The sequence below is a fragment of the Myodes glareolus genome, chromosome 9 (genome assembly GCF_982192425.1).
Source record: "Myodes glareolus chromosome 9, mMyoGla1.1, whole genome shotgun sequence".
NCBI lineage: Eukaryota > Metazoa > Chordata > Mammalia > Rodentia > Cricetidae > Myodes > Myodes glareolus.
In genome coordinates, this window is record NC_142034.1 from 47,670,775 (window position 1) to 47,694,517 (window position 23,743).

Genomic DNA, 23,743 nt, shown 5'->3' on the forward strand with positions numbered 1-23,743 from the left:
TGAGCTACCTCAAACACCAGCTTCTCTATGAAGCGCTGATCCTTCCTCACCCAAGTCTGTGCAGCACCAGCATAGGCTCTTGTGCTTGTACCACCCATGCTAGGTCTCCTCGGTCAAGCCATCCCAGGTGTTTGTTTACCGAAAGCCAGAGCCCTGTGCCAAGTTGAGCAGTCTTTGGTGGACAGTCCATAACATAGCCACTGGCTCCCCTCTCATTTTTTAGAGACAGGTTCTTTCTACATAGCCCTGGGTGTCCTGGAACTTTGTATATAGACCAGGCTGACCTAGAAGTCACAGAAATAGAATCAACCTGCTTCTGCCTCCTGAGCACTGGGATTAAGGCACGCATTACCATACCCCACTTGGTTTCTCTATTGCTCCTAAGTAGGGCTCCCTGTCCCCCCGCCCCAGCACTCACAGGGAGACTGTGTTGGCAAACACATATTGCTTTATTTAGTGTTTCTCTGGATTGCAGAAGTGTCAGCAGTGGGCTGAGAACCCCAGAGGGCACAGAGGGGGCTGGGCAAACCCAAGGCCCTCTGGGGTAGAGAGAAGCGGCAGAAAGAGGTGATGCCCCTGCAGCTCCTCCAAGGCTAGCCCCATAATCCCAGGTCACAGAGGTGCCCAGGCCAATAAAGACCCTACCATCCTTAAATTGGGTCCAGAGTGTGTGTGTGTGTGTGTGTGAGGAGGTTGTCATCCTAAGGCATAGACCCAGGCAGAAGACTCCCTCCCACCTGGTGGCTCCCAAGGGTGATTGCTGGTCAGGGAGCCAGGTGTATACTTAAGACATGACCCTCACTTTAGGGGCTTCCCTGTTCCTAGGAAAGGCAGTGAGGTGTGCTGAGGATAGGGCTTCATTTTAGGATTTGCCCCAACCTGCTACTAGGCAAGCCTTCCTTTTGTGGCTTGCCTCTGTCTTCAGCTCTGTGATTCCAGGGGCCTGGACAAGACGATTTCTCTGAAGTCTTCCAAACTCTGAAGACTTTTTCCTACTCCAGGATGCCCTCAGACTGAGGTGGAAATATTAAAACCTTTTTTTTTTTAACGCTGGGGATTGAAGCCAGGGTCTCACACATGCTTAGCACCAGTGCTACCGCTGGGCTACACCCCCAGTCCCTAAAAGGGCATTCTTAAGGCAGGAAGATGGGGTAGGCGAAGGTGGTCTTAGCCTCCAGGTGGAGGTCAGAGTGGGCCACAGAATGTATAGGTGGGTGGACAGACAGACAAGGTAACAAGGGAATAAGGGAATAAGGGAAGAGGCTTGGCCAGAGAAGAGGGCCCCATAGCCCAGTCCACCACATCTTTTCGCTACACTCCTTGCCCTGTTTGAGTCAGGAAAACACATCCAGTGTGTTGGGGGTAGGAAAGTGTCTTTTTTACAAAAATAGTTTCCTATAAAGCATCAAAAACTCTCAGAGAAAACCTCTGTTAAAATTCCCTTCTCTCAGAGATTTGGCATCAGCAGAGGGCTGGCCTGGCCTGCTCAGGCCCCTGCTTTTCTATTGCTGTGGCCCGGCCTGGCCCACTCCTGGGGTAGCTTCCTGGCCCCCATCACCTCAAGAGAGGGTGAGCAAGAGGCAGGAGTCTGCAGGTGGGCTTTGGGGGTATCTCTAGATCCCTGACTGGAAGCTTGAGTCTTTGGTAACTGGGAAGGGAGGAGGGGGATAAGCAAAGCGTCAGGAGTTGGGGGGGTCCACTGGTGCCTTCATCACCGGGAATTCAGCCGTGGGGCCACCTATTGGGGAGAAGCGCACCGGTGAGTGGAGGAACTGTAGGTATGTACAGGCTCAGGATAGGCAGTCCTGTAGCAGGCTAGGGAGTTGTGTGGCCTTGGCACTGAACACTGAAGACTTTTCTATTCCCGCAGCAATACCAACTGCTCCAGTCAGAGTGAATTTCCCACACACGCCATCACTCCCTGCCTCTTTCCCATACCTCCCCACTGCCATTCTTACTACAGCTCTTTTATGGCCACCAAAGGGGCCCAAGAAGCCCCTCTCTCCGGCCTTCATAGGCAGGCAACAGGAGAAAAGGGACAGACACATACTCGAAGGAAGGCTTGACCATCAGTGGCTCTACCTTAGACCCAGGCAGCAAGTCCCACTCACCACAGCCAGGTGGCCGTTCTTAGCCTTGGTGATGAGAAGCTCAGAGCCAGATGTGAAGTCAATGATGCCATCCCTGCCTGGTCCCCCTGCAAAGGTGATGCTGGAAGCAAAGAAGAACACGAGGGCTTGGTCACAGAGATAGAACCCCAGGATGGACCTTTCCCAGAGTCCCTGAGTCACGCTGACGAGCTTTACCTGCCCTGGTTGATGTTGATATTGTTCACACGATCAGCACTGAGTGCCGTCTTGGTTAGCGTCTCAATCACGTGGTCACTCTGCAGCACCACATCCCCCTGGTGAGCGAGGTGCAAAGAACGAGTCAAGCCTTGTTTAGGGCTAGGTCCCAGGACCCCCCTCCACCTCCCATGTCCTAACGGGGTACCTTCTGCTTATTGTCCTCACGCTGCACGTGAAGCACAAACAGGCTGTCGCTGAGGCTACTGACAGAGATTCCTAAGAGGGGAGGGCAGAGGTTAGGGAGCAGTGTCAGAGCAGGGCTCCTTCCCACCCTGGCAGGCCTCAGCTCTGGCTAACCTGTTAGGTTGGTATAGTCAATCCTCTGCTTGACTTTGGCATCCTCTACAATGACCACAGCACTGGGGGTGAGCAGCAGCTGTCGGGAGCGAGGTTTGTAGCCCTTGCGGTCGTATTTCACCACTGGCACAGCATACTAGAGACACGGAACAGTGTGAGGGGCAGGGCAGGGTGGAGGAGTTCCGGGGACAACTTCCTTGCCCACTGCTCTGACCCCTGAGCAGAGAACTGTAAGGGCGAGAGTTGTGATGGGTTCCTACCTGGATGGGCTCAGAGCCCAAGGCCTGCAGCACTCTGGGGCTGATCTCCTCTGTGCCTGAGACCAAGACGGGGAGAAGGGGAGAAGGAAGTCAGGCAAGGCCAGGAGACAGGACAGTGCTGGGAGGCTCGAGGGATGAAAGGTTTGGGGGGAGGGCTCACCAAGACGTGTGCTGATGAAGAGTCTGGGGACACTCTGGGGGTAATTGTCCTTCTTGCCCTTGAAAATCTCACTAGCCACAGCCTTCTGCTGCAGCTGAGAAGACAAAAGAAATACAGTGTCAAAAGGCTGGGGACCACCTAGGGGGCAGACCCAATGGCACCCTCATCAGCACCCTAGTGCTCTGACACCAACACTCCCTCCCATCAGCTCCTCCCTTCCTTACCCACCATCCCCACCAAATAGGGCAGAGAGCTCCCCAGGACTGTCAAGTTCCAGGCCTGATTAGGGAAACAATTCCCCTAGGCCCTCAAGTCTGAGACTGGGGTCCAGCTTAGAATCATGCAGGTAGTTCACTGCTACGCCAGGTTATCTGAGCTGGGTGGAGCCTCCTCCTCCTCCAACACCTTGTTGGTAAACACAAGGCACATCGACTGACCCTAATCATGAGTGTGCATGAAGCTGGGACAATCGAGGCTCCGGGACAGCTTCTACCAACCGAAGCAAGCTGGCCCACAACACAAGTTCTCTTCACTCCCTCACTCCTGGCTAGCCCACCTCCTGCGATGCCTGCTGCTCCCAGGGCCCCTACAACTCAACACTCGCTGCCTTCGCTGCCTGCGCTCCCCGCACCTGCTGCTTCCACTCAGGGCTGATACTCCGACAGTATTTCCACACCATGTTCTTCATGCACAGCTCCCGCAGCAGCTCTGAGGCCTGTGTGAGGGGCAGGGTCAGACATCTTCCAGCCTGTTTCCATTCCCGCTGAAAACCTCCCAACACGGCCCCTCAACCCTGACAGTCCTTTCGAGTATTTTCTCTCCGGGAAACTCAATTTCATGGCCCAGATCTACTTCCTCAGCCTGCTGACCCCTCCCCTGGCCACCTCTCCAGAGACATGACAAGGAAACTCCCCCTGCTAAGCGCTCAGTATGGAGGGCCCACAGACCTCTCTCAGGGCAGGTGGGGGTGTGGGCCAGGAGGTGTCCAGAACATTCCGGGGTAGTTGCTTCCTCAGGTTAAGCAAAAATGATGTGCGCACATGATCCAGGAAGAAGGCATTCTCAGGGCAACGGGGTGCATGGCGTAAGATGAAGCCACGGATGAGTCTGGAGGGGTGGGCCAGACACAGGGTGAGAAACCTGACAACCAATCCCCATATTCACCTTGATCTGTAGTCCCCCCTCACAGCATCCCAGCACTCACCGACGGATAGTCTGGGCTGCCCACTTCCTCTTGGCTGCCTTTCTTCGGCCCAGTGTGCCACGCCACCATGACTGGATACAGACGGCTGTGGATACCACATATGGCTGACCTCTGTCTTCTCACTATGCTGGCCCATCCATCCCCTAGACCTTGTCCCTCCAAAAGACCCCTGGGACCCCAAACCTGATCGCTTCACCCGGAGGAATTTCTGCCGCCAATGAAAGCCCCTCCAGGCCGCCTGGATCTGGGTGGCTGTGGTAGGGGAAGAAAATTAATTGTCAGAGCTCAGAACCCCTAGGTGAGGGCCTGGCATGGTCAGGGGCATGAATGAAGAACAGTTGAACAAGGAAGGGACTGTGAGAGGCAAATTAATGAAAGAGCAGGGGAGGGTGGGGATGGGTTTGGACTGGGGAGGCTGGTGGCCTCTGCAGGGGTGGGGAAGGAGGAAGAGAGCTGAACGAGGGTAGGCAGGATCCCTGGAGAAAAAGCCCAAAGGCAGTGATTTCTATTCCCCAAGATCCCCACAGGATAGCAGGGGCGAGTCTCTCACCTAGGCTCTGCCGTCGAACTTCCAGGGAGTCCTCTGTGGCAAACAGGGTCTTGGGGAATCGGATGAAGATCTTAGTCCTGGGAGGACAGCAGTGATAAGCCTCTGGATGCCACCTCCTCCATCCTCCAGGCCCAGGCCCAGGCCCCACTCACCTGCCCATTTTGTACTCTTCTGGCTTGTAGCCGAGGTGTCTGACTAGCACTGCCACCCCATCCTGGGGCCGTCCTGCCCACGTGGGCCACGTCTCTGGACACAGAGACTTGTACCTGGAGAAGGGACGAGCAGGAACACACTCAGACAAAGCCAAGCCAGGGTCTGCTCTGGAGGCCCCTCCGCTGTGCTGAATGTCTACAGGTGCTCCCACTCACCGGTACATGGTACACGTGTCTGAGCACCCCCACTGTAAAGATGGGGGGCTGACGTACTCCCATCTGCCTAAGGCAGAGATGGGCTTTGTATCCTGGTTGTCTCAGGTCCTGTCCTCTGAATAACTACAAAACCACACTATCTTCTCTGAGCTCTCGGTCCCAGTCTCTGGTGGCAGCCTGTCAATGTGCTCTTCCTGTGCCCCTCATCAGAGGCTTCAGGAGGGTGGGGTTGTGTGTGTGCCTTCTGTCTTCTTTTCCAAGACTAACATTAGGCCCATAGCATAGAATGGTTCCTGGCCGGGGTCCCACAGCAGCTGAGGACTTCTGAACCTTCATATTTAACTAAAGCAGTGAATGCCCCTCCTTCCTCGCAGGTTCCAGGAGGTTCGCATCCTCCCACCTCACCCATTCACCGTGGGCTGACCCCACCAACCCACCTCTGTAAGAAAGCCTCATATTTGCGACGATAGGCAAAGCCGGCTCTACGCACGCGCAGATTCTCCATAAGTCCCAGGTACTTCACCTGGTGTCGGATAAGCACCTCATCAAAGCGACCTGCGAGATAGACAGTGCAGATGGTCCTCAGGCTTTCACTGAAAGGTGGTATCACCATCCAAGAGGCACGGCTCACTCACTGCTCATGGGGCCAGAGAACCTACCAGGCTGTTTGGCATCATTTGGCTTGATGCAGCGGATATAGGCAGGCTCCTTAGACTTCAGGATCTCCACTAGCTGCAGGAGGCTTGTCTTGAACTGTGTGGCAACCTGGTGAGCCAAGCGGGTATAGAATGTTGGCTAGGGCAAGGCCACCCATGCCTGCACATACTGCCTCCCCTTCCTCCCATCACCCCTTCTTCCCATCACCCCTTCCTCTCATCGCCCCTTCCTCCCAATAGAAAGGACCCAGACTTCACACCTCCTTTTAGTCAGTTAGAGACCTCAGCTAAGAAACCCAGCTCTCCTGCTCACGATCTTGGTAATACCACACCCTACCTCTTCTTTTTTTTTTTCCCTCCTTTTCTTTCTTCCTAGTGCTGAAGAATAAAGTAAGGGCCTTATGCTTATTGGGACAGAATCAAACCACGGAGACATCCTCCTCCCTCCCCTTACTTTTGAGACGATTGATCAGTCTGAGGTAAAGAGCACTGGGGAAGATCTGGAAATGCCCCTAAAGTGAACTATGAGTGCCAGGAGGAGACAGCGAGAGAGAAAGGCAGCCCAGGCAGACGGATGGCTGAGCAAAGGCTTGACACACAGGAAGCTACCATCCTTGCAAGGAAGGCAGGGGCAGTATATCAAAGAGTTATACTGGAGAGACTAGATTTTATCTTTAGGGAAATTGAAAGCCAGTGAGGAATTTGGAGCAAGGGAGTGGCAATGAGATCTGTATGTTAGATTATTTCTACAGCCTTTACGAGGAAGATGGATTGGTAGGGGTTGGTGGGAAGACAGGAAACTAGGGAAGAGGTTGACTGGCTCAAAGGACCGATAACAGGGACTGGCCTGGAACAGTGGTTATAGGGCCAAGGAGCAGGAGCTGAGTATTCAGGCAATAGAAATCAGCATCACCCAGCTTGAAAAGTCCCTGGCCCGAGGGACTGGGTGGAGAATGATCCCTGTCCCAAGTCAGGAAAAGAAAAGGAAGGGGGTTGGACACGAAAGGGTCCACTTGGGATATCAATGGAGACAGAAACTGGGGGCATGCTACAGAGGATGGGTAGGGGAGGGCGTGTAGGTGTCCTGAGTAGAGAGATACTGGATTGTTGTGGAATATTACTTTAACTATACAAATATGTGTTACATTTGTTTATGTTGCAGACTATTACTTTAACTATGTAAATGTGTGTTACAGTCGTTTATGCTACATTTGTTTAATGATATAAAGATGTGTTGCTTTGTCTGCCTAAGGCACCTGATTGGTCTAATAAGAAGCTGAATGGCCAAGAGCTAGACAGAAGAGGAATAGGTGGAGCTGATGGGCAGGGGGAATAAGTAGGAGAACTCTAAGCTTGAGAGAAGAGAGAATGAGGGAGAAAGAGAGAGGGATGCCTGGGGCCGGTCAGCCAGGCAGTACCAGCCAGTCAAGATGTGGAGGAAGCAGTGAAAGCAGGACATAAGAACAAAAACAGTCCAGAGGGAGAACACAGACGGGGAGGAACGGGTTAAATTAAGTTATAAGAGCTAACAAGAAACAAGCCTAAGCTAAGACTGAGCATTCATAATTAATAATAAGTCTCTGTGTCATGATTTGGGAGTTAACTGGTGGCCCAAAGAAAGCCTGCTACACTGGCTGGAAGAGGAGGAAGCTCAGGCAGAAGACAGGGAGGACAGAGTCTGAAGGGCAGAAGCAAGGTCCTGGGGAGGCACCACAATGTCTCTGTGAGCAGCTGGAAGCACTCTGGTCTTCTCTCCCTCCTGACCTAGAGCTGTGATGACCTCTTCTGACTCAGCCCAATCGTTGCACGTCTGCCCTCAGCTGGCTGAAGGTCCCCTGCATCTAGTACCACCGACCACCTATCTGCCTTTTCCAGCCTCTCCATCACTAAACTGTTCTTTTCAACTGTCTAGCTTTCCCTTGGCCTCTGGGTGCACGTGCTGACCTCTTGCTTCCTACAGCGCTCTCGGACAGGTTCACTTGACAAGCACCTACTCACTCTCTCACCTCAAAAGCTGCCTTTGCCTTGGAGCGTTTCCAGATTCCTACCTCTCCAACCCCTCAGGCAGTTTGCTCCCTCTTTACAGTGCCCAAAGTGCCCATGCACCTGGCTGTGAGAGCATCTTTTTGCTTCTGATATCTCAGAGCGGAGAGATGTCTGTTGACTAGGCGAATACACATAAATGCCCATGTAGGCTGGGGTACCCTGGGTACCCATACAGAGAGAAGCAGGTAGGCACACAATAGTCTACATACAAAGGTGAACACACAGGTATGCACTTAGAAACAGAAGGACTAGTGAGGTGGCCCAGTGGGCAATGACACTTCCTGGCAAGTCTGACATCCCAAGTTTGATCCCAGAGACTCATGTGGTAGAAAGAATCTTCAGTCCTCCACTCACACATGGTACATGTACACACACACATACATACACACACACACATACACATACATACTCACACAAGTAAATAAACATAATAAAAAATAGGGGGGAAAAGAAGTAGGCAAAGACAATCCTGAGAGCAGCCTCCTGTAGACACCCATGTGTGCGCACATGGGTGCTAAACATGCTCACAGACACAGTGCAAGGGAGGCCCTGGTCTGGGCTCAGGCACACACACACACCACCCCGCTGTCACAGCCTCCGCACCGTCTCTGGCCGCTTCTTGTCACTGAGCTCATTCCTGTCAAAGCACTGACACATGATGGGGTTCTTCGAGCTGCACATGATCTGCAGGATGGAAGAGGCTGGGGTTGAGCACAAAGCCAGGGATGCACACAGAGCTATGGGTACCCAAACCACCTCAGTCTGCCTGCCTGCCTCACCTCCTTCAGGTTCCGGAAGAGCAGGTCGTTGTTTTTATCCAGAAACCCTGAAAGAGGTGAACAGAGGAAAGGTAAGGGAGTGTCCCCTCCTTGCCCTACGGCACCCAGCATCAAGATCCTCACCGGTCACACTGTAGGTCACCTCTCCAGCATAATGAAGAAGGCGGAACTCCCCTCGGTCTAGGGATTTCCTGGTCTTCTGGTCAGCGAGCTTGTGCCTAAGGGTGACAAGGACAGGAAACTGCAGAATTCTGACCTGGGACTTGCCCCTGCCTGTTGAAGAAGCTTTATGAGCCATCCCAGAAGGAGCTAGCAGGCCCTGGGCTGTCCCACAAATTGCACACCATGTGACAGACTGCAGGCCTGAGGCCTGCTGCAGAGTTCACAGACACTCAGAATAGTAGACAAACTTGCCTAGAGGACAGCCTAGCTCCAGAGCGAGGAGTAGGAATTTGGGCTTAAGCCTGTCAGTCAGTCTAGGCATAGGGCTATTTTCATTGCCTCTAGCCACTGCCCAGCTGTTTAGAGGGTGGTAAAGCTGTCCTCTCCATTTTCAGAATGGAATCTGTCCCACGAGATTATTTAAATCTTAAACATGCTTGTACCCCCTAGCCCGTGTTTTTCTTTTAAGAACTATTCTGAGCAACTATCCAGAGATATAGTCGCCTTGTTCTCACATCAGAAACCTGGAGGGTGGGCTGCTAGGTAGCTCACTGTAGGATGGGACACTTGCCTAGCATGTGTGAAGCCCTAAGCTTCATCTTCAACACCAAACAAAAACAAAACAAAACAGTGGTGTGGTGGTGGCGCATGCTTCTAAAGCAGGTGCAAGTGAATGTCTGTGAGTATGGGCCAGCCTGGTCTACACAGCGAGTTCCAGGATGGCCAGGGCTACACAGAGAAAACCAAACAACCACTGAGTGTGATGGTGCATGCTTTTAATTCTTTCACTCTAGGGGCAGAGGTAGGCCAGTCTTTGTGAGCTTGAGGCCAGCCTGGCAGCCTGATCTACAAAGTGGGTTCCAGGACAGTCAGGGCTGTTACATACAGAAACCCCATCTCAAAAAACTACCAAAACCAAAAAAACAACAACCAAAAAAAAAAACAAATCGACCAACCAACCCCCCCCCCAAAAAAAAAAACCATGGAAAGGCTCACCGGGGTCTTCAAGGCAGGGTGAGAGCTGCAAAGTCCCCATGGGCTGTAGCCCTCGAAGGACATATTTTGAAGAAATTTTTCCACTTGATACAGGAAAACCTTAGAACATAACATTATCCTGAGCCTCATACACAGTAAGTCCTTGACTTTGGAAAAAAAAATGTATAGGAAAAGGCAGGAAGGAAATGCCTGGAATTGTTAACAGTGATGACCTCTGGGTAACAGGGTCACAAGCAGCTTTGCACACATTCCAACTCTCTCTAATGAACAGTATTATTTTCATAATCAAGTCAATTTTATTGTTTGGTACGATGGCCATGCCTGTAACCCTAGCACTCAGGAGGAAGAGGAAGATAATGATCAGGAGTTCAAAGCCATCCTTTGACACACAGTGAGTTCCAGGCCAGACTGGGCAACATGAGGTCCTGTCTCAAAAAAAGTCAAAGCCAGCCAGGTATGATTGCAAATACCAAAAATCCCAGCACTCGAGGGGCAGAATCAGGCAGATCTCTGAGTTTGAGGCCAGCCTGGTCTACAGAGTTAGTTCCAGGACAGCCAGGGCTATACAGAGAAATCTTGTTTCAAAAAACAAAAGAGAGGACTGAAGAGACAGTTTAGTGGTTAAGAACACTGGCTGCCCTTCAAAAGGTCCTGAGTTCAACTCCCAGTATCACATGGTGGCTCACAACCACCTGTAATGAGATCTGGTGCCCTCTTCTGGCCTGCAGACATATATGCAGGCAGAACGCTATACATAATAAATAAATAAATCTTAAAAAAAAAAAAAAGCAAAAGAGAGAGAGAAAGGCTAACCAATACCAGATATGGTGGTGAAAGCCTTTAAATCCAGGGCTCCAAAGGCAGAAGCAGGCAGATTTCTAAATTCCAGGGCACTCAGGGCTACTATGATATTTTGTCTCAAAACAATAAGCTGCCCCACCAAAAGTCCCTCTAAATGTTTTGCCTGCTTCCTTCTTTCCTTAAATTTTTCAAGACAAGGTTTCCCTTTGTAGTCTTGTCAGTCCACTCACTCTGTAGACCAGGCTGGCCTCGAACTTACAGAGATTCTCCTGCCTCCACCTTGAGAGCGCTGAGATTAAAGGCATGTACTACCACTTCCGGGCTCATTCTTTCTTTTTAAAGATAGGAGCTCATATTGTACTGCAAGTTGGCTTTAAACTTGAAGTCATCCCCCTCCCTCCACTTTCTCAGTGCATGAACCATCGAGCATAACCAGAAACAATTTTTTTCATGTACTGTTTGGGTTTCTTTGAGCACGGTCTCTCTAGGTCTGTCCTAGAACTTGCTATGTAGACCAGGCTGGCCTGGAACTCACGGCAGTCTGCCTACCTCTGCTCTAGAGTGCTGAATTAAAGGCATGTGTTTCATGCTTGGCTTCTTGTACTGTTAAGCAAACAATACTTAAGGTGTTTGAGTCCAAAAGCCCTGGGACATTCATTCCAAGATCTACAATCTAAATAGATAACCTTGACCAAATGAGTGAATTTTTCTGAGTTTTAGTAAGATAGAACACAAACAGCATCCTTACGGGGTGCTGTAGGCTAGGAAATGAGCATGCCCAGTTTGTGTACTGAGCTTCCCCACTTTAGAGAGTCCTTCTGTTTTTTGTTTTGTTTGTAAATAGGATCTCATGTAGTCTTGAATTTGCTATGTAGCCAAGATGGCTTTGAACTACTAATCTTAATGCCTCCACCTCCTAACTGTAGAGGATTCCTTATGTAGGAAGCAATTTACAAATAAGGAAGCCAAAAAAAGAAAAAAAACACAACTTAGTAAGTTTCATTCTCAAAAACGATTCAAGGAGGAAGGTCCAACAGTGGCTTTTGGTAACTGTCCCATCATCACTTTCTCTGGTGACTAACTTGTGGTTGGTGGTTTGTTTTGTTTTAGGTGCTGGGGATCCAAAAGGAGTCCTGTGCACGTTGGGCAAACCCTCTATCACTGAGCTATGCCTCAGTTTCACGGCTGGTGTTGGTACTGTGCAGGGACCCCAGCCCTTTCGCAGGTTCTGCCGAATGTGAGCCCCTTGCCCCAGCAGCCCACTCACGTCAGGAAGTGGGGGTGGTGCTTGACAGTGTCCTCCAGCTTCTCCAGGAAGGTCAGGTCTGTGGCCTCCCCAGGACGCAGACACTCTTCATCCTGCAGGGCAGAGCACAAGGTGATAAACATAGAGGACCATACAAGAAGCCATAGGCACAGGAGGAAGGGGCAGAGCCTAGGGAGCCCTGACAGAGCCTGCAGACTGGGCCAGAACCTCACCCTACCCAGCCCAGCACCACACACTGCCCCAGCAGACACACTGGGGAAAAAAAAGGGGGAAGGCTTCCCTGTTGCCTCCCAACATGAGGCTAGAAGAGCAGACGACATACTAAGATGGAGATGATGCCCTTGAACTTCTCCTCCACCAGGTCACAGATGATCTTGTTGTTGAAATACTGGACAGGTTCCCACTGCACAGAGTGAGAAGGGCAGCAATTAGAGGGCTCCACACTCTCTCCTGGGAGCCCCAGGGCCTGGCTTCCCATGACATGCAGGGTGCACCAGGCAAGCACGTACCGCAATGCCCTCTGCTTCGTATTCCTCCTGCTCAGACTTGAGAGTCAACTCAATGAAGAGCTGCTGCAGCTTCTCGTTGCAGTAGTTGATGCAGAACTGCTCAAAGCTGAGGGGCGGTGGAAGAACCCACAGCAGTGCCAGGAACACAAAGTCGGGGACAGGGAAAGGACAGGATCAGGCACAAACAGCAGGGCTAAGAGATGCAAAGCAGGACCATGGCTGGGGATGAGAGGCAGGGGACAAAGGAGAGGGGCAGAACACAGACATCAGCAGACAGACCGGCAGGGGTTAAAAGTGAAGGACTGACCTGTTATGCTGAAATACTTCAAAGCCGTAAATGTCCAGGAGACCAAGAACTGTGGTGCTTCGCCAGCTGGGGCTCTCGGCATCCTAGGGCCAGCCAGTCAGCAGAGAGCATGGGTCTCCAGGGTCTGCCCCAGCTCCCAGCCACAGGTCTCTCTGACCACTTTCCCTGCCTTCCTCGGAAGCAGCATGGGTGAGTACTCACCTTAGAGGCCAGTGACCTGTTGATCTTTGTGACCAGCCAGGTGAAAGTGCGACTGTACACGGCCTTGGCAAGAGCATCCCTTGCATATGCGGCCTGCTCAAGGTTCAGTGGGCTCAGGAGCTGCCACAGGGGATAAAACAGGAGATGAACGAATGCCTTCTGTCCCACCTCCCCTCAGACTCAGGCATCAGACAAGAATGTTCTCACTACCCTGCCTCCCTAGCGTCATTAAACCAGAGTGGTAGTGCTATTTAGGACACCATAGGGAAGCTGTTACAGGGGCCTCATTCTTGGAGGTGGGCGTCTCTAGGTCACCTGCATCATGTCCATCCAGCCCTATTGAAGACCCTGAGTAGACAGCAGAGAGAAACAAAAGGACAAGGCTCCCTAGGACTGCCCACATCTTCTGTTTCTGCAGCCAAGCCGAGTCTTACCTCTTCCCCCTTGGCGATGATCTTTCTGTGAGTCAGGGCTTCCCTCAGCGTTGTGCCTTCTACACCGAGCAGCTGCCAAGGGTGGAGTGGGCAAGGTGAGAGGCTGGTTCTCTCATCTCAGTTCTCCCTTTCTTTGCCCTCTGTCCACCACTTACCCTAGTCAGATACTTGAGCTGGTTCTCAGTAGTAACCTGGGCATTACTGTCCTCATCAGCAGCAAAGTGGATGTTGCCCAAATGTAGGACGCTGGCTACGATGCTTAGCAAGTCCTGAGGTAGCAGCAGGGGCATGTGGTGGTTATGAGGTCAGGGAGGTCAGGGCAGGCCATAAGAGCAAATAGGAGATGCTCAGATACAGCAGGGGATGGTTGGGAAAGCACTCAGGAGGGCAAGGGAACTTGAAGTAGAAATGGGCTCCAAAAGAAATGGGTGAATTTGGGGTGGGAGGGGAGGAGGGTCCACAGAAGAGCCCTAACCTCCACTTCATCCTCAGTGAAGTCAATGACTGACAGTGCCTTCCTGACGACCTTCCAGTCACTCTTATCATTGATGGAGGAGACTTTGGCACACTGACCCTGGAGAGAGAGAGCATAGCTGACTGCCAGCACTGGCACTGTGCCCCCTGGGTGGCGCCAACCCTGCCTGCCAACCACTCACCTTCACCAGGTACAAGTAGCTCTGAGGGTTCCGTTCCAAGCCCAGGCGACGAAGAGTCTCCTCCTCACCCCCCTCCAGTAGCTGGTAGAAGATGTGGAAGTTCCGTTCTCCATGATTCTGGTGTACCACCCGTGACTTTTCCAGGAGGTAACTGAGGATGTGGCCTCCCACAGGGGCTCCCTGTGGGTAAGGTGGGGAACAGGGATGTCAGCTAGAACCCATCTTCCTTTTTCTCTCCTGTAGTAGACCTGGGCTCTCATTCTAGCTCTGCTACTAGATACATGGGCTCAGGCACCCACCCTGGCCTCAGTTTCTTCACTTAAGAGACATAGCTTAGTGGTTAAATGCCATCTATTCTTACCCCTGGGAGTATACACACATGCACACACACACTATTTAGAAAGAGAGAAAGAGAGATTCAACTCTATCTACTTCCGAGGCATACTTGTATGCCTGCCAGGCACTGCAAATTTAACAGGCCTGACAGTGCATTCCAGCTTTTTCCTCTCCCACACCAACTCTGACTTGTGCCCTCCCATCTTGATCAGCGGCAACTCCGTCCTGCAAGTTCTTCAAGAGGGTAGGTTGCGGTCCTCCCAGAAACCTTTTTTTCACCTACTTCCTATATCTAAACAAACAGCTGATCCCGCTGCTTTAACCTTGAAAACACCCAGAATCCAACCTCTGCTCTTCACCTCTGTGACTACCACCCCGATCTGAGATGCCGTCATCTGTCACCTACATTATTACATCAGCCTCCAAACCGGTTCCCCGGCTTGGCTGGGTTCCTCTATCATCTACTCCCAACAAAGGCAAGAATGACCTTTTCAGTAGGAAAGTTGCATCATGACAGGCTACTATTCAAAACCCTCTGATAATTTCTTTTCACTTAGCTGAAAAAAATATTCTTGCAGGGCTTTCTCTGAGCAAAGTTCTCCATGTAGTCTGTATTCTTAATATGATTTAAAGTCCTTGGTTTAATTCCCACATTAAGGACGAGGTGGGGGGAACTCTTTGCAAAGATCCAAAAGGCCCTGGTTCCCCGCTCCTGCTTCTTGGTACCATGCTTCCTCCTCCAGTTTCTGGTTTCCCTGTAATGTCTAAGCACCCTAAAAACTCTACCTCTGCAAGGCCTTGGCCCTCACATCTACCCGGCCTCGCTCTCCAAGGCATCTGCTATGCCTGCTCTCCATTGCCACCAAGCCATGACTGAAATGCCACCTCCAAGCGAGGCCTCCCTGTCTGCTTCAGAACTGCAGGCTCAGATTGTAGTGTACCCCTGCAATCTCAGCGGCTCAGGAAGATGAGGCAGCACAACCGGGAGCTTCAGAGCAGTCTAGATTACAAATTGAGACTATCTCAGAACCCAAGAGATGGCTCAGTGCTTAAGAGAACTGGCTGCTCTTCCAGAGGACCCAGGTTCAATTCCCAGACCCCACATGGCAGCTCACAACTGTCTGTAACTCCAGTTTCAGGGGACCTGACACCCTCATACAGACATACAGGAAGGCAAACCACCAACATACATAAAATAAAAATAAATAAATAATAAAAATTGAGACTATCTCACTAAAAAAAAAATTGTAGCAGCTACCACCTTTATCTAATTTTATTTTCTGCTAAGGCCTAGATTATTCTGTTTCTGTTTATCACCCATCACTCCAGGAGACAAGACTGTTTGATTTCACTGCTCTAACAGCAGCCTCTGGGAGAGTGCCTGGTACACAACAAACACTCAACAAATACCGAACCAACTGACTGAATGGCAAACCCGACCGCTCCTAATGCTTCACTCCACCCACAGGTACCTTGAAGTCAAACTGCACATCCATGTACTTCCCGAACCGGCTGGAGTTATCGTTACGGAGAGTCTTGGCATTTCCAAAGGCCTGGGAGTGGATGGGAATGTGAGAGAAGCCTGGCATCTTCTTCTCCTCCCCTTTCCTCAGTTGCTACCGTCCCGTCCCCTCACCTCCAGCACAGGGTTGCTCTGCAGCAGCCTGTCCCTCACTGCGCCACCCCGCTCGGGGGCCGGGCACGTCTCTGCATAGAACTGTAGCAATCTCTTGGTGGCCTCTGTCTTGCCTGCCCCACTCTCTCCGGAAATCATCACTGCCTGGTCCCGCCGCTCAGTACGCAGCGCCCGGTACACAGTGTCAGCCACTGCAAACCTGGGGCAGAGGTTTGTCAGGGAATTCACAGGGTGGGAGGGCCCCACCTATATCTGACTGGACCACTCTTGTAAGATGTGGGGGTGGTGGTGGGGGAACCCTTACAGGGTAGACCTCCCCAGCTGAGGATGGAAGCTGGGTTCACTATCACATGGAAGTCTGAACGGATCACTCCAGGTGGGGTGCTAGCCAGGTGGAACACACGTTAGCATAGTTAAACGAATACGTCATGTGTGGGGACTGAGGTTGGGAGCTAAGGGTCCTGGAGGACGGAATCTAGAGACTTGTTCGTCTAATGAGAACTGAGGAAACTCAGGGGTGAGCAATCATGGGATTCCTCACAGTTGTGAACAGTGAGTCACCCAAGGCAGGGGTCAGGAATCATTTCCAAGTGGGGGTAGGGTGGGGTCGTCTTGCATGACGATAGGGGAAGTCATTCCTGGAAAGGTAGGGGAGCCACTTACAGATGAGGTGGCACTTCATAGAAACTGACACCACGGTAGCGTTCCATATGCTGCCGGCTGTAGATCTGTAGGTCTCGGTAGGGATTGACAGAAACCAGGACAGGGCCAATGTAGGTCTGGAGGACAGAGAAGGGTCAGCTTTTCCTGAAGGCTCCTGGTGTCTCCTTCGCCCTAGGTCTGTTGCCCCAACGCCACCCATGGTTCTCACATAAATGAGGTTCTCCCGGAATCGTCGCCGCAGGTTCTCAATGAAGGCAGCCTCACTGGTGAAGTTCTCCAGCAGAACAAAGTCCTGCACCCCCACGCGGTCCCGGGCTGTCAAGGCGCTCTCCATGGTCACCCGCACCCCGTCACTGCCTAGGGCCTGTGGAGAAGTAGCCACAAGACAAGGTCAGAGTCTGCAGGTTAAAGCAAGGCCACACGTCTCCTTCCCCACCTGCAGGATGTGGAAGGCAGAGGCACCTGGATACAGGCTACAGAACATGTTTGGGACATATGTTTGGGTCACATGGGCCATGCACAAAGCCCACAGGAGCACCAGGGACCCAGTAGACACAGACCAAGTGCATGGAATTCAGAGAGGAGTAGTCTTGTGTGGAGAAAGGTGGGTCAGGAGAAGGAGCTCCTAGGAACAGGCAGAAAGAATGCTGTGTTGACCTTGGACAAAGCTCCTTTCTCAGGACTGTTTCCTCCTCACGGGAGAGGAATGAGCTAGTTCAGGTGACCTCAGATCCCTCAGCTGTGTGTTACAGGTGCTTTGGAGAACAAATAGTTTGGAGTGAATTCTGCAGACAGGGACGGGCCGTTTCTCTTGCTCCCACCGACCCCAAATCCCCAGGGGCAGAGTTGTTTAGGGGTCAAGCAAGAGCGCTCCTACCAGGAGAGGGTTTTCCCCATGGGCTACCACCCCAGCTGGACTTGACACCCACCCTAGAAGTGGGTGGCCTGCCCTCCTTCAGCTGGAGCCACTCCCTCCACTCCAGCTGCTAGGCTCCCCACACAATTTCTTAGCACAATTCCTCAGCGGTTGAGAAGCCTCAGGAGGTTGGGGGTTCTACCAGGGGAAAATCCAGCTGCCACCCAAGGGTGGGGCAGGTACAGGCTTGGCTAGCCCCTTGTGCCCTGTCTGAGGCTAAAGTTTCCCTTTCAAGAGGGTCTGCGGGTTCTAGAAAGTGCTAAGAGTCAAGGAAGAGGAAGGTATTGGGAGCGGCTGTAATCCCAGAGAGGTCACTAAGTCTCCCCTGACCCTAGTTGCCCAGGAGCTCTCTGTTCCTCGGTCACCCCTAAGAGTCTGGGGCCTGCTTACCTCACACCTACCCACCCTTCCCGAAGCTGTTGTTGGCAAACACGGCCGTAGCCACCGCCCCCTTGTCCTTGGGTGAGGGGTCTCAGTCATCAGCAGGGGCGACCCGCAGGGCTCTGGGTCCTAGCGTTCTGCAGCTTTCTCCGCCTCGGCCTCCTGCCCTAGCAACTTTCAGGGACGTTTTCCACCGAAATTCTTGGGCCGCGCCTGCTTCCTAGCCAGTCCAGAAGACGCTGAGGGTCACCGAGCGACACCCAGGACCCCCACCCCGCCCGCGCCCTTGCTCACCGACGCCCGGTACCGCATCCTGCCCGACCTGGCTCCCCGCTCCGCTGCCCGCGCTCTTGGTCGGAGCTCAGTCGCGGCGTCAGCGAGGGAGGGGCCGGCCCGCCCCCCGCACCGCCCCCCGCAGGCCCCGCGGCTTCAGGGGCTTAGGGCTTGGACCCCGGGGTCTCTCTGCAGCCGGCCGAGCCGGGGCTGGGTGGGAGGGGGCCGCGGGACCTAAGAGGGGGCGCGCGAGGGGCGGGGCCTCCTGCGTGCCGCGGGCTCCGCCTGAGTCAGGTTTTCCAGGAGGAACGTCGTTAGTTCCAGGGTGGGGCCCGGAACCCGCGCGGCCGCCGCGTCCACACGGCCCCGGAACTCACTTCCGGGCTCGTGTCTACAACACGGGCCGGACACCCCGCGCGAGACCAGGACTGCAGCCCGTGGGTCACCGAGGAAGCAGGATTTCCCTCCCCACCCCCAACCTCGAGTCCCGGGAAAGTTAAAAATAGAACGAAATGTCCAAATACGGCCGGCGCGCCTGGACAGGCGGAGCCTCTGTGCGGGGCACTGTCCACCCCAGTACATACTCCGGGAGGACCAGCTCCAATCTTTAAATCCCTAAGAAAAAATTGTTTGGGACCGGGTCCCACTATGTAGCCCAAGCTGGCCTGGAACTCCAGATCCTTCTGCCTAAGTCTCCTGAGTGCTGAGATTACAAACCTGTGCCAGGATGCCCAGGGAGAAAATCTCTCGAAAAGTCTCTTCCTCAGCAAAGAACACAAGCCCTAGGGCGAGGGATGACAACAGGGTGTGTGTCCTTTCTGTGCCGCATGGACCCTATAGAAGCCTGAGTTTCTGGGTGCGCAGCCACCTTCTGACTTTCCTGCATTTGCAGTCAGTACCCTTATGCTCCATCCTGAGCATCTTTCTTCGGACTCAGTGTCCTAGGGGCTTTTCTCTCTTCCTTTCTGGTCCTTTCTGGCCCCTCTAGATCTCCCATTGTCTCTACTCAGGCCATGAGCTGTCTCTCCAGTCAGGCTTCCAGATGACTTTCTGAAGGCACCAGCCCCTTTTAGGCCAGAGGTGTGTGTGTGTGTGTGTGTGTGTGTGTGTGTGTGATGTCGGGTGGACTCTGGCTCAGTTGCCACCACTTGTAGCATATTGATGTTAAGGCAAAAAGAAAAGGATTACCATAACTTCTTAGGAGACAGACTGTTCATCTTTAAAACGAGGCTAATATCTGCCAGAATAGCTGGGTTGCCTGAAATGAAGCACTAAGGCACCGCCCAAGTCCTCAACAACACCACCTTCTTCCTCTTTTTCCCAGCCACGCTCATTCTATACACACGCTTTGGGTGTGAGTCCACTCTTCTTGTCTAGTGGGGAAAGTCACACACACACACCCCCGCCGCCCACCGCGCGTCTATCTGTGACTTGCAAAGGGTTCTCAGGTGCCTTATCTGTTTCTCGCCCGTTGTTAAGAACCTGAAGGATATACCGAGGATACTGACTTGTTCTAGAGAGGCAAGGCAGAGTAAGAACCCCAAAGCACCAAAGCGCCCCACTCCTTGGACAGGGACTCCCTAGGGAGGTGAGCTTGCGACAGGTGCTGGCTGCAGCCTCGAGGGGAAAGATGGTTCATTACTTCGTGAACAACAGCTCAGCCTAAGCCGCAACCCGGGGGTGGGAGAGGCAGGCGTGAGGCGCCAGCTGGGAAATGGGGCCTTTTGGAGCAGGCCAGGGGAATGGGTGCCGCAGGTGGAAGATGAGTGAAAGACAGGGCAGGGGGAGCGCCCACTACGATGCCCCGGCTTTAAAAGCATGGAGAAGACACGACTTGCAGCCCACCCTAGAGCATCAGAAGATTTAGGGCGGGAGAGCTTGGAGTCCCCAGCAGGAGCTGGGCTCGTTCCCCTCCCCCTGCGGCGGCCTCACAGAGCTCCCGCTCTGCCCAGTAAAGTCTGGGTGGGAGGGACGGGCTGGGGGGAGGGGCTTCGAGGCCGCAGTGCCCGCCCCGCCCCGCCCCGCCCCGCCCCGCCCCGCCGCGTCAAGCGGCTGGAATGAGGGGAATCCGCGTGCGGAGGGGTCCGGCAGGCTTCACCCTTCCCGAGCGGCGCAGTCGCATTCCTGGGATGCCCGCTGGCGCCCCCGCAGCCACCGCCCCGCATCGGAAGGAGGGCGCGTCCCCGCCGCCCTGTGGGCCTTAGGCCAGCCACTGTAAGGGCAATCTCTCCTGGCCTGCCCTACCTCTCTGGACAGAAGCGTGAGTCCAGAGAGGGGAAGTGAAGTGGAGAACCGAGGGTGTGAGGGACACCGCCACGCCAGGCGCTTCCTGCGTTCTGAGCTTAAGTCACTCCCGTCAGTGCGCGGCGCCACACATGAATTCTGTGTTGTTCTATTTTAGAAGGGGGAACTGAGACTAGGTGGGTGAGACACCTTGTTCAAGATTTCTATACATGTAAGAGGGATGGGTCTGGTACCCAGAACCCCTAATACTACCTCCCTGACTCCTAATACTGCCCTGATCCCTCCCAACAGTTAACAGGACTGACAGTTTTCCTCAGTGACCTAGGGCAGGGGCCTGTGTCTTGTGGCTACTGATGTATATGCTTTAGGGGTGACAACTGCAGAACAGGTGAAGGTCATTGGGTCGCACAGTGCGACCCTGGGCTTAAGACTGGCTGTAGACTGGAGTACACCGTAAGCCAGTGAGTGACCCAAGACTTATTTCCTAAAAAGCACCTCTGGGTCTTCTCCCGCCTGGGCAGATGTGCACTGGACTGCAGGGACTAGGACTGACATTCTGGGTCATTCAGTGGCCCTTCCCTAGTGTTGCCAAGCCTGACCTCTGATAGAGTGAAGGGCTGTGGGCGGCCCCAAATGCTCCCCCAACCTCCAGGGCTGGAGGAACTGCTCTGAACAACCCTACACTGATTTCCACCGAGGCAAACATGGCCTCACAGAGCAGGGAAAACAAAACCACTCAATACTGGGCACAAAGCAGACGCTCTTACTTGTTTCGTGGTGCTGCCCCATCAGGGACTGTTAGAGGCTTCAGGGAACTGTGAGCAGGAATGAGGACAGACAGGGATGGGGAGGGTTTTACTCACGGGGCCTGATACTCTAGCTGCCAGAACCATGGATCTTTTGGTCTGCCAGAGACCTTTACCTCTGAGTCCAGCAATAATGAACAAAGCTCCTTGCCCCTAACAGAGTTTTCATGTTCACTGTCCTAGGTCCTGACAGCCGGTAATCATGACCCGGCATTCCAGGCCGGTCCTCTCCTCTCCATCCCTTCCACCAGTCGCCACCTCCTAAGAATCCCACTCCAGCCTCCATCCTGCTTCTCTTCCGGACCAACATGAACAGCCCTCTAACTGTTCTCCCTGTCTTCCTCCCACCAATCAAAGTTCCGGTATCGGCCTGTGGCACTTACAAATGCAAATCTGACAGCTAACATCTTAAATTAACGGAGGGAGGTTTACAGCGCACAGCTCCCCACGTGCAAAGCCTGCCTTCACACTCACAGCTTCCTGTCAAGCCTTTTGCGAATAGACTCAGTTTACTCCACCGCTCCTGTATGAATCTATGACTGCACAGGTAGTCCCCTTCAATCCCTTCTTTCTCCACACTTCCCCCACTGGTCCAACAACCACACACAGTCAGGAGGTGCTGGTTGTACCAGTGCTGCCAACCACCAACCACATGGAACTTCATGCGTCTGTGGCTTTGCACCTGCAGCTCACTCGGCCTCCCCACCTCACACAGTCATCCCTGAAGAATCAGCTCAGACATCACCTCCACAGCACCTTCCTAATTTCCGCTAACACACAGCCTCCTCATCATCAAATCAAGTACTAAACGTCCGTTTCCTTGTTAGACTCTGTCGGGAGACTGCTCCGGTCTTAGGCAAGCACTCAGCTAGGCATTCGCTGGAGATTCAATTATCCCCCGCCCCCAATGGTGGGCGCCTGCATGAATGAATGAATCTCAGAGGCCAGGAGTGGTAGCAAGAGGGTGGCGCGTGCCGGAACAGAATAAAACAGTGGGCCAGCCATTCATTCTCCCATTCATCTCTGAGCCCCGCACCCGCCTCATTTCCAGAAACGGCTCGCAGGGATCACGGGCACGTCTGGACTCCCCCGGCGAAGGACGGGAAGGGGCGGGGCTCGGCCAGTTTCTCCGGAACCCAGAGCAGGGGCAGGGAGGGCTGCGGGAGTGGCCCGGAGGGAGCACCCGGTGCCTGGATCCCGCACCCCCTATTTACCCGCGTGTGTTCCCAAGAAACTGAACCCCAGTTCCTCCAGGTCCTAAGGCCCTGCACCAGTTGGGCTGAGCGAATCTTGCCTCAGCAATACCCGGCCTGAGACAGCACGACCACAGCTCTGGTCGCTGAAGGCGCCCAGCCGCCTGCCCCTTCCTCTGGCCAGCTGGCCAACAGAGGCCACCCGGGACCCTACGGCCGCGTCCCCTCCCGCGCGTACCCACCGGCTCGACTCTTCGTGTGTTCGGGCGGGGGCTGGGCTGGACGGTGTGGCCGCCTCGGGAGTCCGCGGCCCCGGCACGCTCTCCCCGCCCAGGGCCCGCTAGGGGCCGGGCCGCCGCCTATCGTCATTCCCCCCGCAAGGCCCAGACTCAGGCGCGCGCGCGCCCTTGGGCCCCGCCCCGTGTTGGTGGCCCTCTCCAGGGCCCAGGCGAGCACCCGCCAAGGCTTGGTGCTGTCCTTCTCTACCAACTCGCAGGACGAGACGCAGCAGTTACACTCGTGCACGCACACACACTCCTCTGGTAGAAGACCAGACTCATGGTGTAGTGCTCGATGGGCGAGAACACTAGACGCGGTTCTTCGTCCCTAGACAAACTAGACTTTCATTCCACTGCCTTGCGTGCTAGGCCAGTCCTTCCCCATTTCTAATTTTCTCTTTGCTTTCACCCACCTTCTCGTTCCATGCTGCGTAAGTTGAGCAACGCCAGTTCTGCGTGCCCGGCGGGGAAAGGAAAGACATTATTTGTACTATGTGCCCACAACTTTTAAATGTACTCGTCTTTTGGCGTTAAAGCACTGTCCTCTTGTTATCTCTGTTTAGTTTCCAGCTAAGCCCATTTAAGTTCAGGGAGCTGGCAGAGGAATTCAAATCAAAACCTCGGTTTAAAAAAAAAAAATTCCTTCTAACAGCCCACAATCCCTTACCCCTTCTTTCCACTTACTCCTTGTCCTAATAGTGTCTGCCCCCATTAAAGTTTAGAACAGGTCCTCACTGCTCATCCCTTTCCAGATGGATGTACTGGAGGCCGCCCAGTCCAGAAGAGACCCCACCGCCATTCCTCCCAGCCCACAGTATCATCCCAGCTTACAAGTTTGCATGGCCTGTGGGGGTGAACCACGCGGATGATCTCCCCTGTTGGTATCAGTTCTACTTGGAGTGCCATTCCGCTGTGTGGAGAGCCAGTCTGCAGAAGGCAAAAGCCGTCCAGCGTCCACTGACTCTGGCGACTCAACTGGCTTACGCTGGGACAGCCAGTTGGTTCTGCTTCAACTC

General features: G+C 53.5%; 1 protein-coding gene across 4 annotated transcripts; it reads right to left on the reverse strand.

Annotated features, from left to right (window-relative positions):
* Positions 1 to 430: 430 nt before the first annotated feature.
* On the reverse strand, positions 431 to 23,743 carry Myo1c (myosin IC). Of its 4 annotated transcripts, none has more exons than XM_085695324.2 (32): positions 23,559 to 23,743; positions 16,845 to 17,000; positions 16,637 to 16,752; positions 15,974 to 16,172; positions 15,810 to 15,890; positions 14,002 to 14,181; positions 13,821 to 13,919; positions 13,501 to 13,614; positions 13,346 to 13,417; positions 12,912 to 13,031; positions 12,711 to 12,793; positions 12,404 to 12,509; positions 12,217 to 12,297; positions 11,895 to 11,986; positions 8,792 to 8,886; positions 8,669 to 8,715; positions 8,493 to 8,573; positions 5,847 to 5,952; positions 5,625 to 5,742; positions 4,972 to 5,085; positions 4,820 to 4,896; positions 4,453 to 4,521; positions 4,270 to 4,354; positions 4,013 to 4,172; positions 3,697 to 3,780; positions 3,066 to 3,159; positions 2,906 to 2,961; positions 2,646 to 2,781; positions 2,494 to 2,564; positions 2,307 to 2,404; positions 2,112 to 2,211; positions 431 to 1,738 (listed from the first exon to the last, which is right to left on the reverse strand). In XM_085695324.2, exons 1-32 carry the CDS (start codon positions 23,631 to 23,633, stop codon positions 1,712 to 1,714), a joined length of 3,192 nt encoding a protein of 1,063 aa, XP_085551450.1. In that variant the 5' UTR covers positions 23,634 to 23,743; the 3' UTR covers positions 431 to 1,711. The 4 variants fall into 4 exon arrangements, with proteins under 4 accessions (XP_085551450.1, XP_085551452.1, XP_085551451.1 ...); XM_085695326.2 differs by lacking the exon at positions 23,559 to 23,743 and adding an exon at positions 22,692 to 22,824; XM_085695325.2 differs by lacking the exon at positions 23,559 to 23,743 and adding an exon at positions 18,228 to 18,383.